Source organism: Geotrypetes seraphini, chromosome 6 (assembly GCF_902459505.1).
Source record: "Geotrypetes seraphini chromosome 6, aGeoSer1.1, whole genome shotgun sequence".
Classification (NCBI taxonomy): domain Eukaryota; kingdom Metazoa; phylum Chordata; class Amphibia; order Gymnophiona; family Dermophiidae; genus Geotrypetes; species Geotrypetes seraphini.
The window spans coordinates 205,838,882-205,859,301 of record NC_047089.1 but is presented as its reverse complement, the minus strand read 5'-3'; the positions used below and the strand labels follow the sequence as shown (position 1 = coordinate 205,859,301).

At 34.7% G+C, this 20,420-nt stretch overlaps 1 protein-coding gene across 7 annotated transcripts in view; it reads left to right on the top strand.

Annotated features, from left to right (window-relative positions):
* Positions 1 to 20,420, top strand: part of LOC117363119 (disintegrin and metalloproteinase domain-containing protein 9-like) — a 141,814-nt gene that overhangs the window by 52,833 nt on the left and 68,561 nt on the right. For all 7 annotated transcript variants that reach the window (XM_033950434.1, XM_033950433.1, XM_033950431.1 and 4 more), the window contains one exon: positions 1,352 to 1,547. In XM_033950434.1, the coding sequence (XP_033806325.1) occupies positions 1,352 to 1,547 (196 nt within the window). The remainder of the gene's footprint in view (positions 1 to 1,351; positions 1,548 to 20,420) is intronic.

Below are 20,420 nucleotides of genomic sequence, written 5' to 3'. Positions count from 1 at the left end.
TAGGTTGTGTGCACAGGTTATCTTTTCTAAAAGGTACATTGATGACATTTTTATTCTGTGGAAAGGAGATGATACCCAATTAAATTGATGACACCTAACAACAACAAAGTATGGCAGTGTTACCACTGCTATAAGCAATAACATTCCATCCGCATTTTAGGATTTCTAGGCGTAATACCAGCATGGCCAATAATGAAAGCTCCTTTTATAAGAAATAGTACTAAGAATTTAAGGTGTACCGCATCAATGGCGTAGTAATGGTGAGTGGCGCCTGAGGTGGTAGAGCCCCCTCCCCCCGCCGCGCATGTGCCCCCCTTCCCTTTCCCCATACCTTTTTAACTTCTCCAGCATGAGCAGCATGCCCACATCGGTGTCGGCTCGTCCTTTGACATCACTTCCTAGGCATGGGCCCCAGAAGTGACATCGGAGAGAGCGCTAATGCTGGTGCAGGCAGCAACTTCAGGCCGGGGAAGTAAGAAAGGTATGGGGATGGCAAGGAGAGGAGCAGGGGAGGGGGGAGTAGAGAGGAGGAGGAAGGGTGCAATGCCCTTAGGAAGACCATACCCCCTTACTGTGCCACTGTGCTGCATACCAGAGATCATGTGACATATTACTTCCTCTTTTTTGTTCAGCTTGTACCTCACGCAGTTCTGAAACTCCAGGGGAAATGGTCTCAGGCTTAAAAGTATGCACAGTGCAATGAGGTCCATATTGTAAGCAGCTTTAGAAAGTAGTCAGTTCAGGCAGTGGCATAGTGGGAAGCAGGGGAGGGGAGAGAGTGTGTCATGGGGGGCGCAGACTGCCCCAGTTGCTATCTTGGTGGGGGTGCCCGCAAGTCTTAAGCCCCCCCACCCAAGCCATGCTCATGTCCATGCCCTCCCTTCCCCACCCCCCACATACCTCTTTAAAATCTTTGCCTGAACGAACACAACTACTCAAGTCTGCTACTCATGCCAGCCTGGCTCCTTCTGAAATCACTTTCAGGTCATGAGGCCAGGAAGTAAAGTCAGAGGGAAAGCCAATGCCAGCGCAAGCAGCAGGCCAGAGAAGCTGCTCACACTGGCAAATATTTAAAGAGGTACGGCACAAGTGTGGCATGGGGGCATGGAAGGAGTGGGGGGGTTGGCACAGAAGGAGCAGGAGGACAGAGAGGAGGGCACAGGGGCACCATTTCCCCAGCCACCTCTTACCCTCACTGTGACACTCAGTTCAGGGGAAGAGTTTGGGTGGAGTTGTGATTTATGTGCATATTTTAGAAAGCATGTGCATATTGATGATGATGCCCTGCTCAGTAAAGTAGTTCCAATTGCTTAAATGTCCCAGTAATCTGATTTTCATCTCATTCTACTAGCTTGCTCCAAAGGGCACACTCTGCAGAAAATCAGCTCAAGAATGTGACCTTCCCGAGTATTGTAGTGGAAAGTCTAAGGATTGCCCATCTGATTTCTATCTCCATGATGGGTACCCTTGCTCTTCATTAGAACATTACTGCTACAAAGGATTTTGTCGAACCCACACTGCTCAGTGCAAGAGGTTGCTGGGTGAAGGTAATAGTGAACACTGGTTTTCTGAACTGGTCTACTATGTTTGGACTAGATAATATGATTTACAGGAGCTGTGTGAAGGGAATTATTTTAAGTTCAAATCCAGTACTGATCCTGTATTAAGGAAACCAGCCACTAGGAAATGTTTCTTGGAGGTTAGACTCCAAAAGATTGATATTCAGCGCTATGTAGCCAGCCGGGAACAGCTCTCAAACAGCTAAATACAATAGCTCATAGCTGGCTATCCACTGATATTCACTGGGGGATAGCCTTCTATCTCACTTTGAATATCCCAGTCTCTGGATTGGCCAGTAACTGGCTATATTGCCCAATATAGCCAGTCACCACCAATATTCAGAAGCCAAAGAGAACCGCCTAAAAGGGTAGTATATCTTTGGAAATGGTAACAAGTTCCGTTTATATAATCTGTTTATATAACAGTCAAAGTAAATGTCTCACTATGTCAGTAAGAAACCCTCAGAGTCCTGCACTGCTCAATATTATCATTGAAACAGATGGAAGCAGGTGTACAGTTTTTCTTTCATTGGGTTTTCATACTTCCTTTTTTAAATCTTATTATTCCATCTTGTGCACTGTGTTAACTATGAAATGTACAACTAATGCCAATAAATAGATAAATAAATAAATAACTAGCAGCACTTAACTTTATCGTGTTGCTACGTGAATGGCAACAAATGCCTAGCTCGTGAACCAAAAGGCCAGACGGGACCAGTTTCGCTGATAAGGCTTCTTCAGGGGTCGAGAAGTTCGGGCTGTAAAAAGATTGCAATCACTCAATACATAATACTCTTAAAAACCACTAGTCAAGTATAACATTTAAATTAAACTTTGGTACTCACTGTGAACAGCTTGACCCACGCTTAGCAGATCAAAAATGGCGTCGGCAAACTGCCAGAAACGCGCACGCTCTATATAGCCTGATCTTATGACTCACTTTGTGACCTCACACTACCTTACAGCTTTTTAGTAAAAAATAAAGAAATTATTATTGTCATATTCTGCTGTTACTCATCAGGATTTCAATTACACTTAGAAAAAAGCATGCCAATCAATGGCACTGTTGAGACCTGATGGTTTAACTGTATTTAAGTAGAAAATCCATCGGCACTCCTTTTGGTGCAACTGCCTCTGTTTATCTCCCCCTCTTATGCTGGATTCTACTTTGTCAATACAGAAGCATTTAAGGTCAGTAAACTTGTGCTTGAATTGGACACAATGCTGAATAGTAGGAGCTGTTAATTTGTTGTGTTTTAAGTTGGATTTGTGTTCAGACAGTCTGACCTTAAAAGATCATGTTGACATCCCTACATACCACTTTTGACAGGGGCAGACTATAACATAGATAATGTGGTCTGTACTACATGTCAAGAAATGTCTAATGGTGTATTTTCTACCATTAGCTGGATTAATAAAATCTTTGGTAGGCACCATTACTTCACAAAAAGTGCATTTTCTGCACTTGAAAAACCCTTTGGGTAATAAATTATCAACTTTAAACTGTCGTTGTGTTATCATAGCAGGGCTTAAAATATCTTTTAGATTTTTCTCCTGAGTAAACACAACTCTAAGGTCTGTTTGATGAAAAAGAGGATGAGATTGAATGATCTTCCAATTGTTTCTAATGATGTTAGCTGGCATGTTTCCATGCGTGGAGTAATGCATCACGCAAGTACAGATGTCTTCTTTAGTGTCTTCTTTAGATCCATTTTGATGTTGTGAAAGATAATCATGGTTATAATATCTAGCTCTTTTCCATGCGTCTTTTAAAAGTTTTTCGGGATACTCTCTTGCACTTAGTTTCTTCTTCAATCTTTTTGCCTGCTTTTTAAAAGTGGAGATGGAGGAACAGTTGCGTCTTAAACGAAGAAACTGAGAAAAAGGCAAGTTTCTTCTTAAATCTAAAAATGTATTTCTGTGTTGAATTCAAAATGATCAATGGTTTGAGTAATAAATAAATCTAAAAAGGTTATATTGTCAACTGCATAAACCATCGAAAACTTAATATTTGAATCACAACTATTGAGCCAAACTTGGAATGCCAAAAGATTCTCTACGGTACTTGTCCAGAGCATCAGCACATCATCAATATATCTGAACCATTTGTGGATATGTTCCCCAAATGGAGAATTATCTATCCAGGTTTTTTCAAAAGTGTCCATAAATAGATTGGCTGCCAATGGAGCAAAAGTGGTGCCCATAGCAACCCCCTTATTTTAATTTAATATTTTCCATCAAAAAGGAAAAAATTCTCCTTCATCGCCATCTTTGCTAGTGAACATAAGAACTCAGTTGGGATGGTATGGGGTCGTGTCCTTGTTTCCAACACCTTTTTGATAGTAGATAGGGCTTTCTCTTGGGGAATAGATGTATACAATGAAGCTACATCAAATGAGACCAAAATAAACGGAAAATCATCCTGTGGAATTGTATCGAGTTTCATAATCACATCTTTGGAATCTTTGATGTAAGAATCCATCTTGGTGACTTCCCCTTTTAAAAACTGATCTATAAAAATGGAAAGGGGTTCTAAAAGTGAGCCCTGAGATGACATTATTGGTCTACCAGGAGGATTGATAGTACTCTTGTGTATTTTAGGTAACACATACAATACTGGTGTTGTTGGAATTTTTTTGTTCAAAAATTTATGGTCTTTATGGGTTAAAAACCCATCTTGAAGACCTTTGTTGGTTACCAAAAGTATTCTTTGTAGACGTATAGTCGGGTTTAAGGCTAGTTTTTCATATACTTATGTGTCACTCAATTGTCGATGGATTTCATTCATATAGTCTTTCTTATTCATTACAACTATGGCGCCGCCTTTGTCTGACTTCTTGATTACTATTGAAGGATTTTTCTTTATGTCGACCATGGCTTGTTTCTCTTTCAAATTCAAATTTGACTGATGTCATGTATTCTTATCTACCCATTGTTTAATGTTTCTTAGCACACACTGTTTGAATGCGTTGATGACAGGATCCATTGACAGGATCCATTGGCCTTTTGGTTCACGGGCTAGGCGTTTGTTGCCATTCACGTAGCAACACGATAAAGTTAAGTGCTGCTAGTTATTTATTTATTCATTTATTTATTTATCTATTTATTGGCATTAGTTGCACATTTCATAGTTAACACAGTGCACAAGATGGAATAATAAGATTTTAAAAAGGAAGTATGAAAACCCAATGAAAGAAAAACTGTACACCTGCATCCATCTGTTTCAATGATAATATTGAGCAGTGCAGGACTCTGAGGGTTTCTTACTGACATAGTGAGATATTTACTTTGACTGTTAAGTCAAGTGTGATAAAAGTTTATGTGTTGTTCTTCTCATAGTATATCTTTGACCATTGAGACTTATCCAATTAGCCACTAAATATTGGCATAGCCGGCTATGTCCTGGCTGGTCAAAAATATACTGGAAATTCAATGCCGATGGCCAGATATGGCACTGGCATTAAATTTCTGGAATCTCCCATGGCCTGAATATGAACCTGAAAGTCTTAGAGACTGATGCAACTTATTTTCTCTATAGACTTACCAGGGAAATGCAGGCACACTTGGAGGTGACGTCATCCAATGGAACCTCTGGTGCCGCAGTGGTTCTTCAGGTTAGAGATGTCTGATTTTGACATCTTTGTGCATGCATGGGAGTTCACCCCCTCCTCGATCTCCCTTCTCCCCTTCATTCTTTAACATCTGTGAGTCATGATGATAGGTTCTTCATATTTCAGCTTCCTTACAGTTTTCAAATTCTCTCTTTCTCTTTTTCATTTGCAGCGAGATTTATTTTCTTGGCCAGAAAAGTACATCTTGACTTCATTTGTTAATTTTGTTGTCACTTTCGTCTTCTTTTGCGTCTTGGCAATTTCATCGCTGTCACATAGCTTCCTGTTCAAGCGGACTTCCTAAGTTGTCACGTGCTAGATCCCGGAGAGTGGTGCATAAGCCCTGTGGCCTTTCAGTTAATAGTGCAGTCTTGGGGTCAGCCCCTCATGGACCTGATGGCCACAAGTGTCAATGCAAAAATGCCCCGCTTCTTCAGTCGTTGCAGAGACGGTCAGGCTGAGGGCCTGGATGCTCTGGTTCAACCATGGCCAATGGAGGGGCTGTTGTATATGTTCCCTCTGTGGCCATAAGTGGGCAGAGATCTTCTTCGCATAATTCGCCATCCGGGCCTCGTGGTTCTGATGTCTCCAGATTGGCCTCGACGACTGTGGTACACGGACCTGGTGAGGCATCTGGCGGCAGATCCTCTTCCTCTGCCTCTCTTGGACGACCTTCTCACTCAGGGTCCCATTCCAATGTTCGATCCGGGTCCCTTCTGTCTTACAGATAAAGTGTTCTCTGCTCTATTGGGATTCCGGAGGCTTTCCACCTCTCGGACTTATGTGAGGGTTTGGTGTCTCTTTGAGGAGTTGTGTGATGCGCGTGGAGTGGTCTCTTTTCGCACTTCCCTGCCTAACATCTTAGAGTTCTTGCAGGATGGCCTGGACAGGGGACTGGTTTGGTCTTCTCTCCGGGTTCAGCTTGCGGCTTTGTCAGCCTTTCGTGGGTTGTTGAAAGGTCAACATTTGACTGCCATTCCTGATGTGATTCACTTCTTGCGGGGAGCCAAGTTGCTCAGGCCTCCCTTGCGGCCCTCTGTTCCTTCCTGGGATCTGAATCTGGTTCTAGTGGCAGTTCTAGTGCGCCCTCTTTTTGAACTGTTGGGCGACTGCTCTTTGAAGGACCTTACTCTTAAAGCGGTCTTCTTGGTGGCCATTACGTCAGCTAGACATGTTTCTGAGCTGCAAGCTTTCTCTTGTAGGGCTCCCTTCTTGGAGTTTTCTAGGGAGCAGGTTGTCTTGAGGCCTGTTCCTTCTTTTCTGCCTAAAGTAGTTTCTCCTTTTTATGTCAATCAATCTGCAGTCCTCCTGGTGTTGGGTAGTCGGGAGGGCTCTTTTGAGCAGAGACAGCTGCACAAGTTGGATGTCAGTCGGGTTCTTCGCTCTTATGTGCAGAGGACCCAGGAGATCAGGAAATCAGATCATCTCTTTGTCCTTCTAGCAGGTCCTCATATGGGGGATGGCGCTTCTAAGGCTACTATTGCACGCTGGATCAAGGAGACTATTGCTTCCACTTATCTTCTGAAGAAGAAGCCTGTTCCTGAATTTCTCAAGGCTATTTCCACTAGGGGTCAGGCAGCTTCTTGGGCTGAGTCTTCTCTTGTGCCTCCAGTGGATATTGGCAAGGCTGCAGTTTGGTCTTCTCTGCTTTCCTTTGTCAGACACTACCGTGTGGATGTTCAAGCACGTCAGGACATGGTATTCGGTGAACGTGTTCTGATATCGGCCCTTTGCGGGTCCCACCCTTGATGGTTACTGCTTTGGTACATCCCATCCAAGCGATACAGAAGGAAAAATTAGGTTCTTACCTGCTAATTTTCTTTCTGTTAGCCTGTAGACTAGTATTGTTCCCCACCCTATCTGTCTTTGTGCAGTGATTGCGGGTTTTTGTTTGCGTCAAGATTTTGAATTTTTCTGCGGGTTCTAGTATTTTTCTAGGGCCGGGGAGAATTAAGAACAGCAGCATTGGCTCAGCTAGCTTAGCTGGTGAGCTGTGGGGATGTTTTTATTTTCCAGGATAAAGTTCTACACATGTTCCAACAGATTTTTGCAGATGTTTGTTGTTTTTTTCCACTCCTGTTCAGAGTGTGTTTTACTGTTTCAGTTAAGAATTTTCCTAGGTTCTGCTTGGCTATTCGGCAGACTGGATTAGTAGAGGGGAAGCTATACTGATATATAAGTTTGATCTCAGTCTCCACCTGCTGGTAGCAGTGAGGTATAATACCCATCCGTAAAGGAACTATACTGGTTTACAGGCTAACAGAATGAAAATTAGCAGGTAAGAACCTAATTTCTCCTTTTCAGCCCAGCACTCTCTGTATAAGAATAGCAGTTATATGTTAACCCTTCATTCTATTTGAATATCAGACTGATATTTGCTTCTTTTCATCAACTGGTAACATCTATTTTTATCTTCTAAATTAATGGTACATGACTTGTTTCTTCCTTGGAATGATTTTCAGTACTACTGTTTCAGGGGGGCGTGGCTTAGCGCGAGGCACGAATGGAAGTGTAGTCGCAGAGCTCCTCACCATCTAGGCACAAAATAAAAAAAAATAATTTTCCTTCTGGATAATTTCATCAAAGAAATAATCGACAAAGAAGAAGAACATAATATAAATCAGATGACCTCTTTAACTGAAATTAAAACGAAGCCTGAGGTAACTGGGAGCTGAGAAAGCAAAGTACCGTTTTTTTTTTATCTATAACGATACTGTGAGATTTGAAACGCAGCGCTGAAGCAGCCTGTGAATGAAAAGCCGAAAGAGAGAAATACCGGCTTTAGAAAAGTGAGTCTTTTATAAAAAAAAAGATAAAAATAACTCAAAGTTAATTGAAATAACAGAATACTTGAGTAAATTTCGCTCTCCTCTATCACAGCTGCGATTGGGCTTGTGAGAGGAGCTGCAGGAGGATTGCCGATTTTTTTTTCTAAGCATTGAAACGGCGCGATATTGAAGATAAGTGACAGATCGGTGTACCATCGGAGACAAATAAATGACAGAGGGAAAAAAAGTTTAAATAATATGGTGAGTGACTGACAGCGAAAGGATTTGGAGAGAGAAAGAGAGAGCTGACAGTTTGAATCTACCCCCTTTAAAAACTGTGAAAAGACTCAAAACTGCAGATTTTATTTCACTGCTGAAACGGCAAGACATCGAAGAGCTGGAATGGTGAGGCAATAAAGAAGATATGCTGATATTGAAAAGAATAGTAGCTAACTAAATAAAATTTGCTGATTCTACCAAAATGTCTTTAAGCTAATGTGAAATGACTGTGAGGAAAGGCTGATATATTGAATTGGCAAACGGAAGGAAAATGTTTCAATACAGTTTTAAATTAATACTGCTAAAGCTATAATTATTAGAAAATTTATGTAAAAGTAAAAATACTAACTAAAAAAAAAAAGTATAAGAAAGATTATACTCTTAATGTGAATGTTGTCAATAGAATTCTTAAGTGTGGCAGTTTAAAGCGGCCATTTTCAGCTTAATGAAGAAATGGAACACAGAATAACTAACTGAACTTCTGTCTGAAACCTATCTATTTGTTCATTTTTCTTCAATAATAGATAGATATTGAGATATATTACAAACAAGAAACTGCTGACACTGAAAAAAAAAAGACTGAGAAGAAAATAATTTTTAACAGCTTTTCTCTGACTGATACAGAGAAATAGTGAAGCCAAGCTGGGGAAAAACTGACCAAAAAGAGGAAAGTTTCAAAGCGGTACTAAAATTAGTACTTTAAAAAACTGAAGCAGCAAGACATCGTGGCAATTAAGAGAAGCTGAAAAAAAAAAAAAAAAAAAAAAAAGACAATTGCTTCAAATTGCTCAAAATAAAGGAAAATAATTCTATAAAGTGTTGCTCTCCTCAATCGGGGCTGCGATTGGGCTTGTGAGAGGAGATAAAAATAAATAAATAAATACCAAGAATTTTTTTGTCAACGCTGAAACGGTGTCTCATTGAGAGAGAGAGTGAAAGTCAGGAGAGATTTAAGAGAAGGAAATGTTGTTGGACTGAATGTTCCCTCCTTCATTGAAACAGTAAAGTGAGAAAAATAAAAGAAAAAAGGAAAGATTTTTTAAACTGACATAAGAAAAGGGCTTAAAAAGAAAATTTCTACTTCAAAAGATAAAACTAAATCTTGGAAGAAAAGAGATTAAAAACCTAAGAATATCAAATCTAAACCTAAGAGACTAAATATAAGAAATAAGAATAACCAAGAAAAAGAAAACAACAACATGACAAGTACCAGACAAAACAAAAATGAGGCTGGTACATCTGCAAAAAGACAGAAACAAGACCAAATAACACCAAGCAAAATACCACTTCCTATCGAAGAATCAGACACATTAAGCAAAGCTGAAGTCATGGAAGAATTAAAACAAATCAAACAAATGCTTAAAGAAACTATAACTAATATGTCTGAAATGAAAGAAGAAATTTTAAATATACATAGACAAATGGAAGTTAACAACAAAAGAACAACTGAACTAGAATCAAAAATGGAAACTATAGAATGTGAATCAAAAAGATGTAAAAACGACAGCCTAGAATTAAATAAATTAAAAGACCAACTGGAGGATTACGAGAATAGAGGAAGAAGAAAGAACATCAAACTCTTTGGAATACAAGAAAATTTAGAGGGAAAAAATACTATCCTTTTCCTTGAAAATTTAATTCCAAAAATTCTACAATTAGACTTGAAACAACCAATTGAAATTGAAAGGGCGCATAGAATCCCAATTAAAAATTTAGAAAATAAAAACAGACCAAGACCAATCATTTTCAAAATGTTGAGATACCAACAAGCACTAGAGATACTAAATGCTGCAAAAAAAGATAAAAACTTAAATTATAAAGGATCAAGATTATGGTTTTTACCAGACTTCGCCAAAAACACAGCAACTAAAAGGAAAAGACTACTAGATATGAGACCTCTACTCAAAGAAAAAGGATTTAAATATGGTCTATACTACCCGGCGAAAATGAGAGTGTCATCTGGAGACAAGTCCTTATATTTTGAGGATCCCGAAAAACTAAAAGAGTTTCTCTCTAAACCAGAACCTATGATATATTAACATAATATATTAAGATGGTTTTGAAAACTCTATGAAAAATTAGAAAATATAACATATCGAAATATTTGAAGAAATGGAGGAAAACAATACAAAGAAAAGACAATAATAATTATATGAAAGAAAGAACAGAATATAGGAAAATTATTAAATAATACACTGCATATATGTTTAAAATAATTATATGTTGAAATCATAATACTAAGGAAATACAAATTAACATATTGTTAAATGGAAAATGATACATTAATAAAATGTTATGGAAAATGATTAAATAAATATAAAAGATCAATATAGATAGATAGAAGGGAAATTTGTTTAAACAATTGAAAATTGATTGCCTGGAATGGGGAGAATGTTAGGATTACAGTTCCAATGTGTATCCTTAAGCAGCCAATGTATTGGGTGGGAAAGGGAGGGATAAGGAGAATATTTATTAGAATAATTAAGGGAGATACATTAGGGTTAAATATGTGTGTCATGAAGAAAATTTTTTGGATATTAAATATGAAAGAGGAGAGGAAGAAAAAGATAATGAAAAGTATTAAAATATATAATGTCTTTTAAAATATATTCTATTAATGTCAATGGCCTGAATCACGTAATTAAAAGGAAAAAAATATTAACATTTTTAAAAAAACAAAATGCAGATATTTACTGTCTGCAAGAGACCCATCTTAATATGAAGGAATCACAGAAATTATCAGGTGGATGGATAAAAGAATGTTTTTTTGCTCCAGCAGTGGGTAAAAAAGCAGGGGTTGCAATCCTTATAAATAAAAAATGTATGGCCAATATAAAGGTAAAAAATTCAGATCCACATGGAAGATGGATACATATCGATATAGGTATGGGAAATGATACCCTGACGTTATTTAATATATATGCCCCTAATTCGAATCAATCAGAATTTTTCAAAAAGCTACAAAATATGTTATTACCACTGGCTGCCTCTAATTTAGTGGTGGCTGGAGATTTTAATGCTGTAATGGATCCATTATTGGATAAAAAACCAGGTAAAAATATTAAATCTTTAGGTCTAGATAATTTAGTTCGATCATGTGATTTGAAAGATATATGGCGTATTCTTCATTTTAATGATCAGGAGTATTCATTTTGTTCACAGGTTCATAAATCATTTTCAAGAATAGATTATATTTTTGTTTCAACAAATAAAGTGCAACAAGTGATTAAAGCCTCCATTGATCCTATTATCATTTCGGATCATGCGGGAATATGGATAGAATTACAATTAGATCAATTAGAAAATAATAGACCTCTTTGGAGATTTGATAATGCATTGCTTGTGGATGACAAATTTTTGGAAAATTTTAAAACACAAATTAATGAATTTTTTCAAATAAATTTAGTGGAAGATACATCTATAGAGAATGTATGGGATGCATTTAAAGCAACTATGAGGGGTAATATCATATCATATTCAGCTTTTATTAGGAAACAAATTAAAAAACAATATATAGAATTAGAAAAAGAAATAAAAATATTAGAAGCTAAATTGATAAGTAAATGGGAATATGAAACTTTGCAAGCTCTTTTGAAAGTAAAAGGTAAATATAATGAATTAACTTCAAAAATGATAAGAAAAGATTTGTTTTCCAAACAAACGGTGTATTATGGAAATTCTAATAAGGCGGGAAAATTATTAGCAAATTATCTTAAGGCAAAAAAAAAGGAGAACTAATATTAATGGAATAAAAGATGATAATGGTATAATAACAAATCAAACAAATATAATATTAAAACAATTTTTAAATTTTTATAAGGATCTATATTCTTCCGAACCTTATTTGGAGAAACAAAAAGATGGAAAAAAATTTTTAGATTTAATAAATGGACCTAAGATTCCTGATCATATAAAACGAAGTTTAGAAGAACCTATATCATTAAAAGAATTAGAAACAGCATTGAGATCTCTTAGAGTTGGATCCGCTCCAGGTGGTGATGGTTACACAGTAGAATTTTATAAAACATTTCAAAATATCCTCTCCCCACATTTATTAAAATTATATCAGACACAACTTATAAAAGGTAATATAAAAGGTACTATGGCTGAATCAATAATAATTGTTTTGCCTAAGCCAAATAAAGATCCTACTTTGGTTTCGAACTACAGGCCTATATCTTTGATAAACGTTGATAATAAACTTTTGGCGAAAATTTTGGCTTTGAGATTAGCCAAAGCTCTCCCACATATTATAGATATGCATCAAACGGGTTTCGTTGCTAAAAGACATTCCTCCAATAACTCTAGACTATTATTTCACATGCTAAACTTATCAAAAAAAATGGATGAACCGGCATTTACAGTTTCATTAGATGCTGAGAAAGCATTTGATAGGGTAGAATGGAATTTTATGTATCAGGCTTTAGAATGGTTTGGTATAGGTTCTGGATTTATACAAATGGTAAAAACATTGTATAGCTTCCCGATTGCAAGATTAAATATTAATAATAAGATATCTGATGGTTTTCAATTGCAGAGGGGAGTTAGACAAGGTTGTCCTTTATCTCCTTTGTTATTTGATGTTGTATTAGAACCCTTATTGTTAGCAATACAGCAAACGAGGGAGATACAAGGAATTCCATATTCAGATATGGAATATAAAATTTCGGCTTATGCTGATGATATTTTGCTTTATTTGAGAAATCCAGAGTCTACCTTATCTTCTTTATTGGAATTAATTGATAAGTTTGGCAAATTTTCAGGTTATAAAATTAATTGGAATAAATCTGAAATTATACCCTTGAATGTTTACTGTGTAAAAGGATTATTTGATATTTTTCCATTCATATGGAAAGAAGAAGGATTTAAATATCTAGGCATTCAAGTTAAAAAAACAATTGAAGATACTGTAAAAGAAAATGAAAAATATGTATTAAAAAAAGTAACGGAGTTATGTGAACAATGGAACCCATTACATATATCTTGGTGGGGCAGAGTTCAAACTATTAAAATGATGATGTTGCCTGTGGTTTGCTACCAAATGAGTATGATACCTATTTATTTTCAGGGGTCCTTTTATAAGAAGCTTAATAGAATTTTAACAAAATTTCTTTGGCTTGGTAAAACACCTAGAATAGCTTTAGTAACCTTACAAAAATCAATTAAGGAGGGAGGGGTAAATTTTCCAAATTTCTATAGGTACCATCAAGCCTATATTCTACGTCAGGGTATGTATTGGATCCTCCCAGAACTTATAGATAATGCACCAGATTGGTTATATTTGGAATGGTGCCTTATGTTTCCCCTAAATTTAGTTCATTTACCAAGTATTAATATACCTAAAAGATACAGAGAAAATAAAATAATAATGGATACTTGGAAAACATTGAGATTTATTGATAAATTAACACCCATCCCAATATATAAATCAACTAATCAATCCATATGGATAAACTCCAAGATCAAAGTAGGCGGAGCTCAAATCCTTTGGAAGAACTGGATTATTGCAGGAATTAGATCTCTAGATGATATTATTTCAGAAGGTAAACTGCTGGATTTTTCACAATTGCAACATAGATTTGGTCTTAATAAAACACAAAGTTTTAAATGGTTGCAATTGAAGCAGGCCATTCAGGTTGGGTTCCCTGAATGGAAATCATTAAACAATCAATATAGTTTAAAGTTCTTATGCTTTAAAGCAGACTTCCTAGGACATCAAGCCGCATTGTGGTATAAATTAATATCTGGATATTTGAATAAAAAACCAAAAAATGGTCTAAGAGACATTTGGAGCATTGAGATTGGACATCAAATTAATGCATCTCAATGGCCACTAATTTGGTCTTGGAGAATGGGATGTACAGTGTCAGCGTCTATGAGACAAACATGGTTCTTTTTATTACATAGAGCTTTTTGGACCCCTACTCGTTTACAAAAACTAGACAGTTCTAAGTCTAATAGATGCTGGCACTGTAATCTAGAACCAGGGACATTAGATCATTTATTATATCATTGTCCTTATATTAAAATATTTTGGAATTCAATTTGGCCACAAATTAATAAATTAATGGAAAATCATATTGCAATATCATATGATACAATTTTATTTGGAACAATGATGAGAAAAAAAAGTCAAATTTCACCAGAAAATAATAAACTTTTATTAATTATGACAGGGGTTGCCATTCAACATATAACTAACAATTGGAAAAATTACAACAACCTAAACTACACATTTTGGTGGAATACAATATGCCATGTTTTTAAAATGGAAAGAACAATAGCAATACAAAAGGGGACATATAATAAATTTATAAAAATATGGGGGCCATTGACAAAATACTGTAATGATTAAATAATAGAATACTTTTTCTTCTTTTCTTCTTTTAGAGATTTTTTTTTTATGACACACATATAGGGGGGGTAAGGAAAACAATTTATATATATATATTATAATATATGATACAAAATGTAACAAATGATAAAAAAATAATAGAAGGGTGGGGGGAGGGAAAATGAATAAAATTTATCTAGAATATATTGTATTAGATATAAATATGTTATTGAATAATTATCAATTGTATTCTAATATGTTGTATACTTTTATAAAATTTGAAAATATTATATTAAAGCAATAAAAGGGTGGGGGGAGGGTGAAGGGGAAAATCAAATTCAGACATACATTGTGTTAGATATAAAAATGATACCATGCATTTATCAAATGTATTTTATTATTATGTACACTTTTTGTAAAATTTGAAAATAAAAATATAATGGAAAAAAAAAAAAAAAAAAAAAATCCAGCCTGCAAAATTGAATATAATCAATAGTTATAAAGTTAAAAAAAAAAAAAAAAAAAAAGTACTACTGTTTCATTCTATATTAAAAAAACAAAACAAAGGGGGCGTGGCTTAGCGCGCACACAAAATGGACGTGTGATCGCAGCGCTCTTCTTAACTAGGCAACGGTCGGTAAAAAAAAGTTTTCCCCTCCAAGCCGATTTCGGCGAAAAATATCAAAAAGAAGAGCGGGAGCATGGCAAGCACCCGACAAAATAAAAATGAAACTGGTGGGTCGGCGAAAAGGCAGAAGCAGGATCAAATTACCCCGAGTAAGGTTCCACTTCCTGCTGAAGAGTCGGAGGAGCTGAGCAAAGCCGAAGTTATGGAGGAACTGAGGCAAATTAAACAAATGCTAAAAGAGACTGTGAGTACTATGGCTGAAATGAAGGAAGAAATACTGAATATCCACAGACAAATGGAAATAACTAATAAAAGAACAACAGAGTTAGAAGCTAAAATGGAGGGTTTAGAATGTGAAGGAAAAAGATGTAAAAATGACAGTTTGGAACTGATTCAATTGAAAAATCAGCTGGAAGATTATGAAAACCGAGGAAGAAGAAAGAATATAAAACTTTTTGGAATGCAAGAAAATTTGGAAGGGAAAAATGCCATACAATTTTTAGAAAATCTAATTCCTAAAATACTGCAGTTGGATTTTAAACAGCCTTTAGAAATAGAAAGGGCGCACAGGATTCCAATAAAAAATATGGAAAATCAAGGGAGGCCAAGACCATTAATATTTAAAATGTTAAGATATCAGCAAGCAATAGAAATTTTAAATGCTGCCAAGAAAGATAAAAATTTAAATTATAAAGGATCCAAAATATGGTTTTTGCCTGACTTTGCTAAAAATACAGCAAACAAAAGGAAGAAATTCCTTGAATTGAGACCTCAATTAAAGGAAAAAGGATATAAATATGGATTGTATTACCCAGCAAAAATGAGGGTATCTTCTGGGGATAAATCTTTGTATTTTGAAGATCCGGAAAAGCTAAAGACCTTTCTTTCAAAATCAGAACCTATGTCATTTTAGCATAATGGATGTTGAAATGAAAAGAAAATATTAAGTCTGGTTTTGATGGATATTGAGCAAAAAATTTAATGTAAAACTATGAGACTTGGAGTGTTGAAGAAAGAAGAATATGAAATAAAGAACAGGAAATAAAATGAACAAGGGAAAAAGACAATAAAAAAATATAAAGAAGTAAAGGCAAGAAGGATGGACTGGAAATTCATGAGACTGAACTTTAGACGATTAAGGGATGGACGACTGGAGTAAAGAGTGAACAGAAAGGAATAAAGAACTTGAATAATTAACAAAAGGAGAAAAGTGAAGAATGGACTAGATAATAATACAAATGAGAAAAAGAAGAAAGCAGAATATTAAATAAAATGACAATTGGCAGTTAAGAGACTTAAGGGAAGATGGATATAGATAAGAAAACAATATGAAAGATCAGTTAATTTAATAAGTCAATAAACGAAAAGTAATGAATAAAAGGAAAACAAAAAGAAGAATGCAGAATGGACTAATTATAGACAGAAATGATCTATGACATTTAGATGCAAGTAAAAGAAAGAAAAATGAAAAATATACAAGAAAGTTACATAATATGAATTTATTGGTAATTGAAGGAGATGACTAAAAGATCAAATGTAAAGTTTGATTTTGTAATGTTAGAGTTTCAAAAGGATTGGATTTTAATTGGAAAAGAGGAAAATGTATAAAAAAATTTTAAAAAATATTAATTATAAAATGAAATTTATTTTTCAGAATGAAATAAAAATGTTTATATATAAATAGATGATAAAAATTATAAAATTGTAAACAATTTTTAAAGAAGTATATGAAAATATGGATATTTGTTTTTAGGTATTAAAAGGATGATAGGGGTTGTTGGATTAGAGTGTATGAGATATACGAAAAATAATAATACTTTATTAAATATATGTTTATGATAGAATTTTGTGGTATGAACTAAAATATTGGGGAAATGAATTTAAAGATTGGTGAGAAGATAAAGATGCATTAATGGAATGTTAGGAATTAAATATGGTTAATGTGACCAAAGGTTAAATAATAGATAGAGAAAGTCATTATTTTAAAATGGAAAAAAAAAAAGAAAAGAAAAAAAAAGATTTTATGATTAGAAGAGAGACATACTAAGATACATTGTGGTGGGTTAATGAGTTTATCTTAAGAAATGATAAAGGGGATATTAATAAATATTGGTTGCCTGGGGGAGAGGGGGAAGTTGGGGTTGCTGTTCCAATGTGTGTCCTTAAGCAGTCATTATATTGGGGGGGGAGGGGGGAAAAGATGGGTTTTAAATGTATTACTAGAATGATTAAGGAAAAGATCAATAAGGGGTTGGGTACTTTAGGGGTAAAAATGTGTGTCATTGAGAGAAGTTCTTTAGATCTTAAATATGAAGGAAGAGGGGAAGAAGATTATGATGAGAAGTTTAAAATATATTATGTCTTTTAAGATATTTTCTATTAATGTCAATGGCCTGAATCATGTAATCAAAAGAAAAAAGGTATTAGCATTTTTAAAAAAGCAAAATGCGGATGTTTATTGTTTGCAGGAGACTCATCTGAATATAAAGGAATCACAGAAACTAAAGGGTGGGTGGGTGAAGGAATTTTTTTTTGCGCCAGCAGCAGGTAAAAAAGCAGGGGTAGCAGTTCTTATAAATAAAAAGTGTATGACCAATTTTAAGGTAGTAAATTCAGATCCACATGGAAGATGGATACATATTGATATAAGTATGGGAAATAATACCCTGACGTTGTTCAATATATATGCCCCTAATTCGAATCAATCAGAATTTTTTAAAAAGTTGCAGAGTATGTTGTTACCACTGGCTGCTTCTAATTTAGTGGTGGCTGGAGATTTTAATGCTGTAATGGATCTATTATTGGATAAAAAAACAGGTAAAAGTATAAAATCTTTAGGTTTAGATAATTTGGCTCAATCATGTGATTTGAAGGATATATGGCATATTCTTCATTTTAATGATCAGGAATTTTCATTTTGTTCACAGGTTCATAAATCATTTTCAAGAATAGATTATATTTTTATTTCATCACATAAGGTGCAACAAGTGATTAAAGCTTCCATAGATCCTATTATTATTTCAGATCATGCGGGAGTATGGATAGAATTACAAATAGATCAATTAGAGAATAGAAGACCTCTTTGGAGATTTGATAATGGATGACAAATTTTTGGAAAATTTTAAAACACAAATTAGTGATTTCTTCCAAATGAATTTAGTGGAGGATACATCTATTGAAAATGTATGGGACGCATTTAAAGTGACTATGAGAGGTCATATTATATCCTATTCAGCTTTTGTTAGAAAACAGATTAAAATGCAGTATATAGAGTTAGAAAAAGAAATTAAAATATTGGAAACTAAATTGGTAAGTAAATGGGAACATGAGGTTTTGCAAGCTCTTTTGAAAGCAAAAGGTAAATATAATGAATTAGCTTCAAAAATGATAAGAAGAGATTTGTTTTCCAAGCAGACAATGTATTATGGAAATTCTAATAAGGCGGGAAGATTATTAGCGAATTATCTTAAAGCAAAAAAAAAGAAGAACTAATATTAATGGGATAAAAGATGATAATGGTATAATAACAAATCAAACGGATATAATTTTAAAACAATTTCTAAAATTTTATAAGGACCTGTATTCTTCCGAGCCTTATTTGGAGAGGCAAAAAGATGGTAAAATTTTTTTAGATTTAATTAATGGACCTAAGGTTCCTGATCATATAAAACGGAGTTTAGATGAACCTATATCATTAAAAGAATTAGAAACAGCATTGAGATCTCTTAGAGTTGGATCCGCTCCAGGTGGTGATGGTTATACAGTAGAATTTTATAAAACATTTCAAAATGTCCTTTCCCCATATTTACTAAATTTATATCAGACACAACTTATAAAAGGTGATATTAAAGGTACTATGGCTGAATCAGTAATAATTGTTTTGCCTAAGCCAAATAAAGATCCTACTTTGGTTTCAAACTACAGGCCTATATCTTTAATAAATGTTGATAATAAACTTTTGGTGAAAATTTTGGCTTTGAGATTAGCCAAAGCTCTCCCACATATTATAGACACGCATCAGACTGGTTTTGTTGCTAAAAGGCATTCCTCTAATAACTCTAGATTATTATTTCATATGTTAAATTTATCAAAAAAAATGAATGAACCGGCTTTTACAGTTTCATTGGATGCAGAAAAAGCGTTTGATAGGGTAGAATGGAATTTTATGTATCAAGCTTTAGAATGGTTTGGTATAGGTTCTGGATTTATACAAATGGTAAAAACATTGTATAGCTTCCCGATTGCAAGATTAAATATTAATAATAGGTTATCTGAAGGTTTTAAATTGCAAAGGGGAGTTAGACAAGGTTGTCCTTTATCTCCTTTGTTATTTGATGTTGTATTAGAACCCTTATTGTTAGCAATACAGCAAGCAAAGAGGATACAGGTTATTCCATATTCTGATATGGAATATAAAATTTCGGCATATGAGGATGATATTTTACTTTATTTGAGAAATCCAGAGTCTACCTTATCTTGTCTATTAGAATTAATTGGTTTGTTTGGTAAATTTTCAGGTTATAAAATTAACTGGAGTAAGTCGGAAATTATACCTTTAAATGTTCATTGTGTAAAAGGACTATTTGATAATTTTCCGTTCATATGGAAGGAAGAAGGATTTAAATATCTTGGTATTCAAGTTAAAAATACAATTGAAGATACTGTAAAAGAAAATGAAAAATTTGTATTAAAAAGAGTTACGGAGTTGTGTGAACAATGGAACCCTTTACATATATCTTGGTGGGGGAGAGTTCAAACTATTAAAATGATGATGTTGCCTGTAGTTTGTTACCAAATGAGTATGATACCTATTTATTTTCAGCGGTCCTTTTATAAAAAGCTTAATAGCATTTTAACGAAATTTCTTTGGCTTGGTAAAATACCTAGAATAGCTTTAGTAACTTTGCAAAAATTAATTAAGGAGGGAGGGGTAAATTTTCCAAATTTTTATAGGTACCATCAAGACTATATTTTACGTCAGGGTATGTATTGGATCCTCCCAGAACTTATAGATAATGCACCGGATTGGTTGTATTTGGAATGGCGCCTTATGTTTCCCCTAAATTTAGTTCATCTTCCAAGTATCAACATGCCTAGAAGATATAGAGAAAATAAGATATTAATGGATACTTGGAAAACGTTGAGGTTTATTAGTAAATTAACACCTATCCCAATAAACAAGTCAACTAATCAATCTTTATGGATAAACTCCAAGATCAAAATTGGCGGAGCTCAAATCCT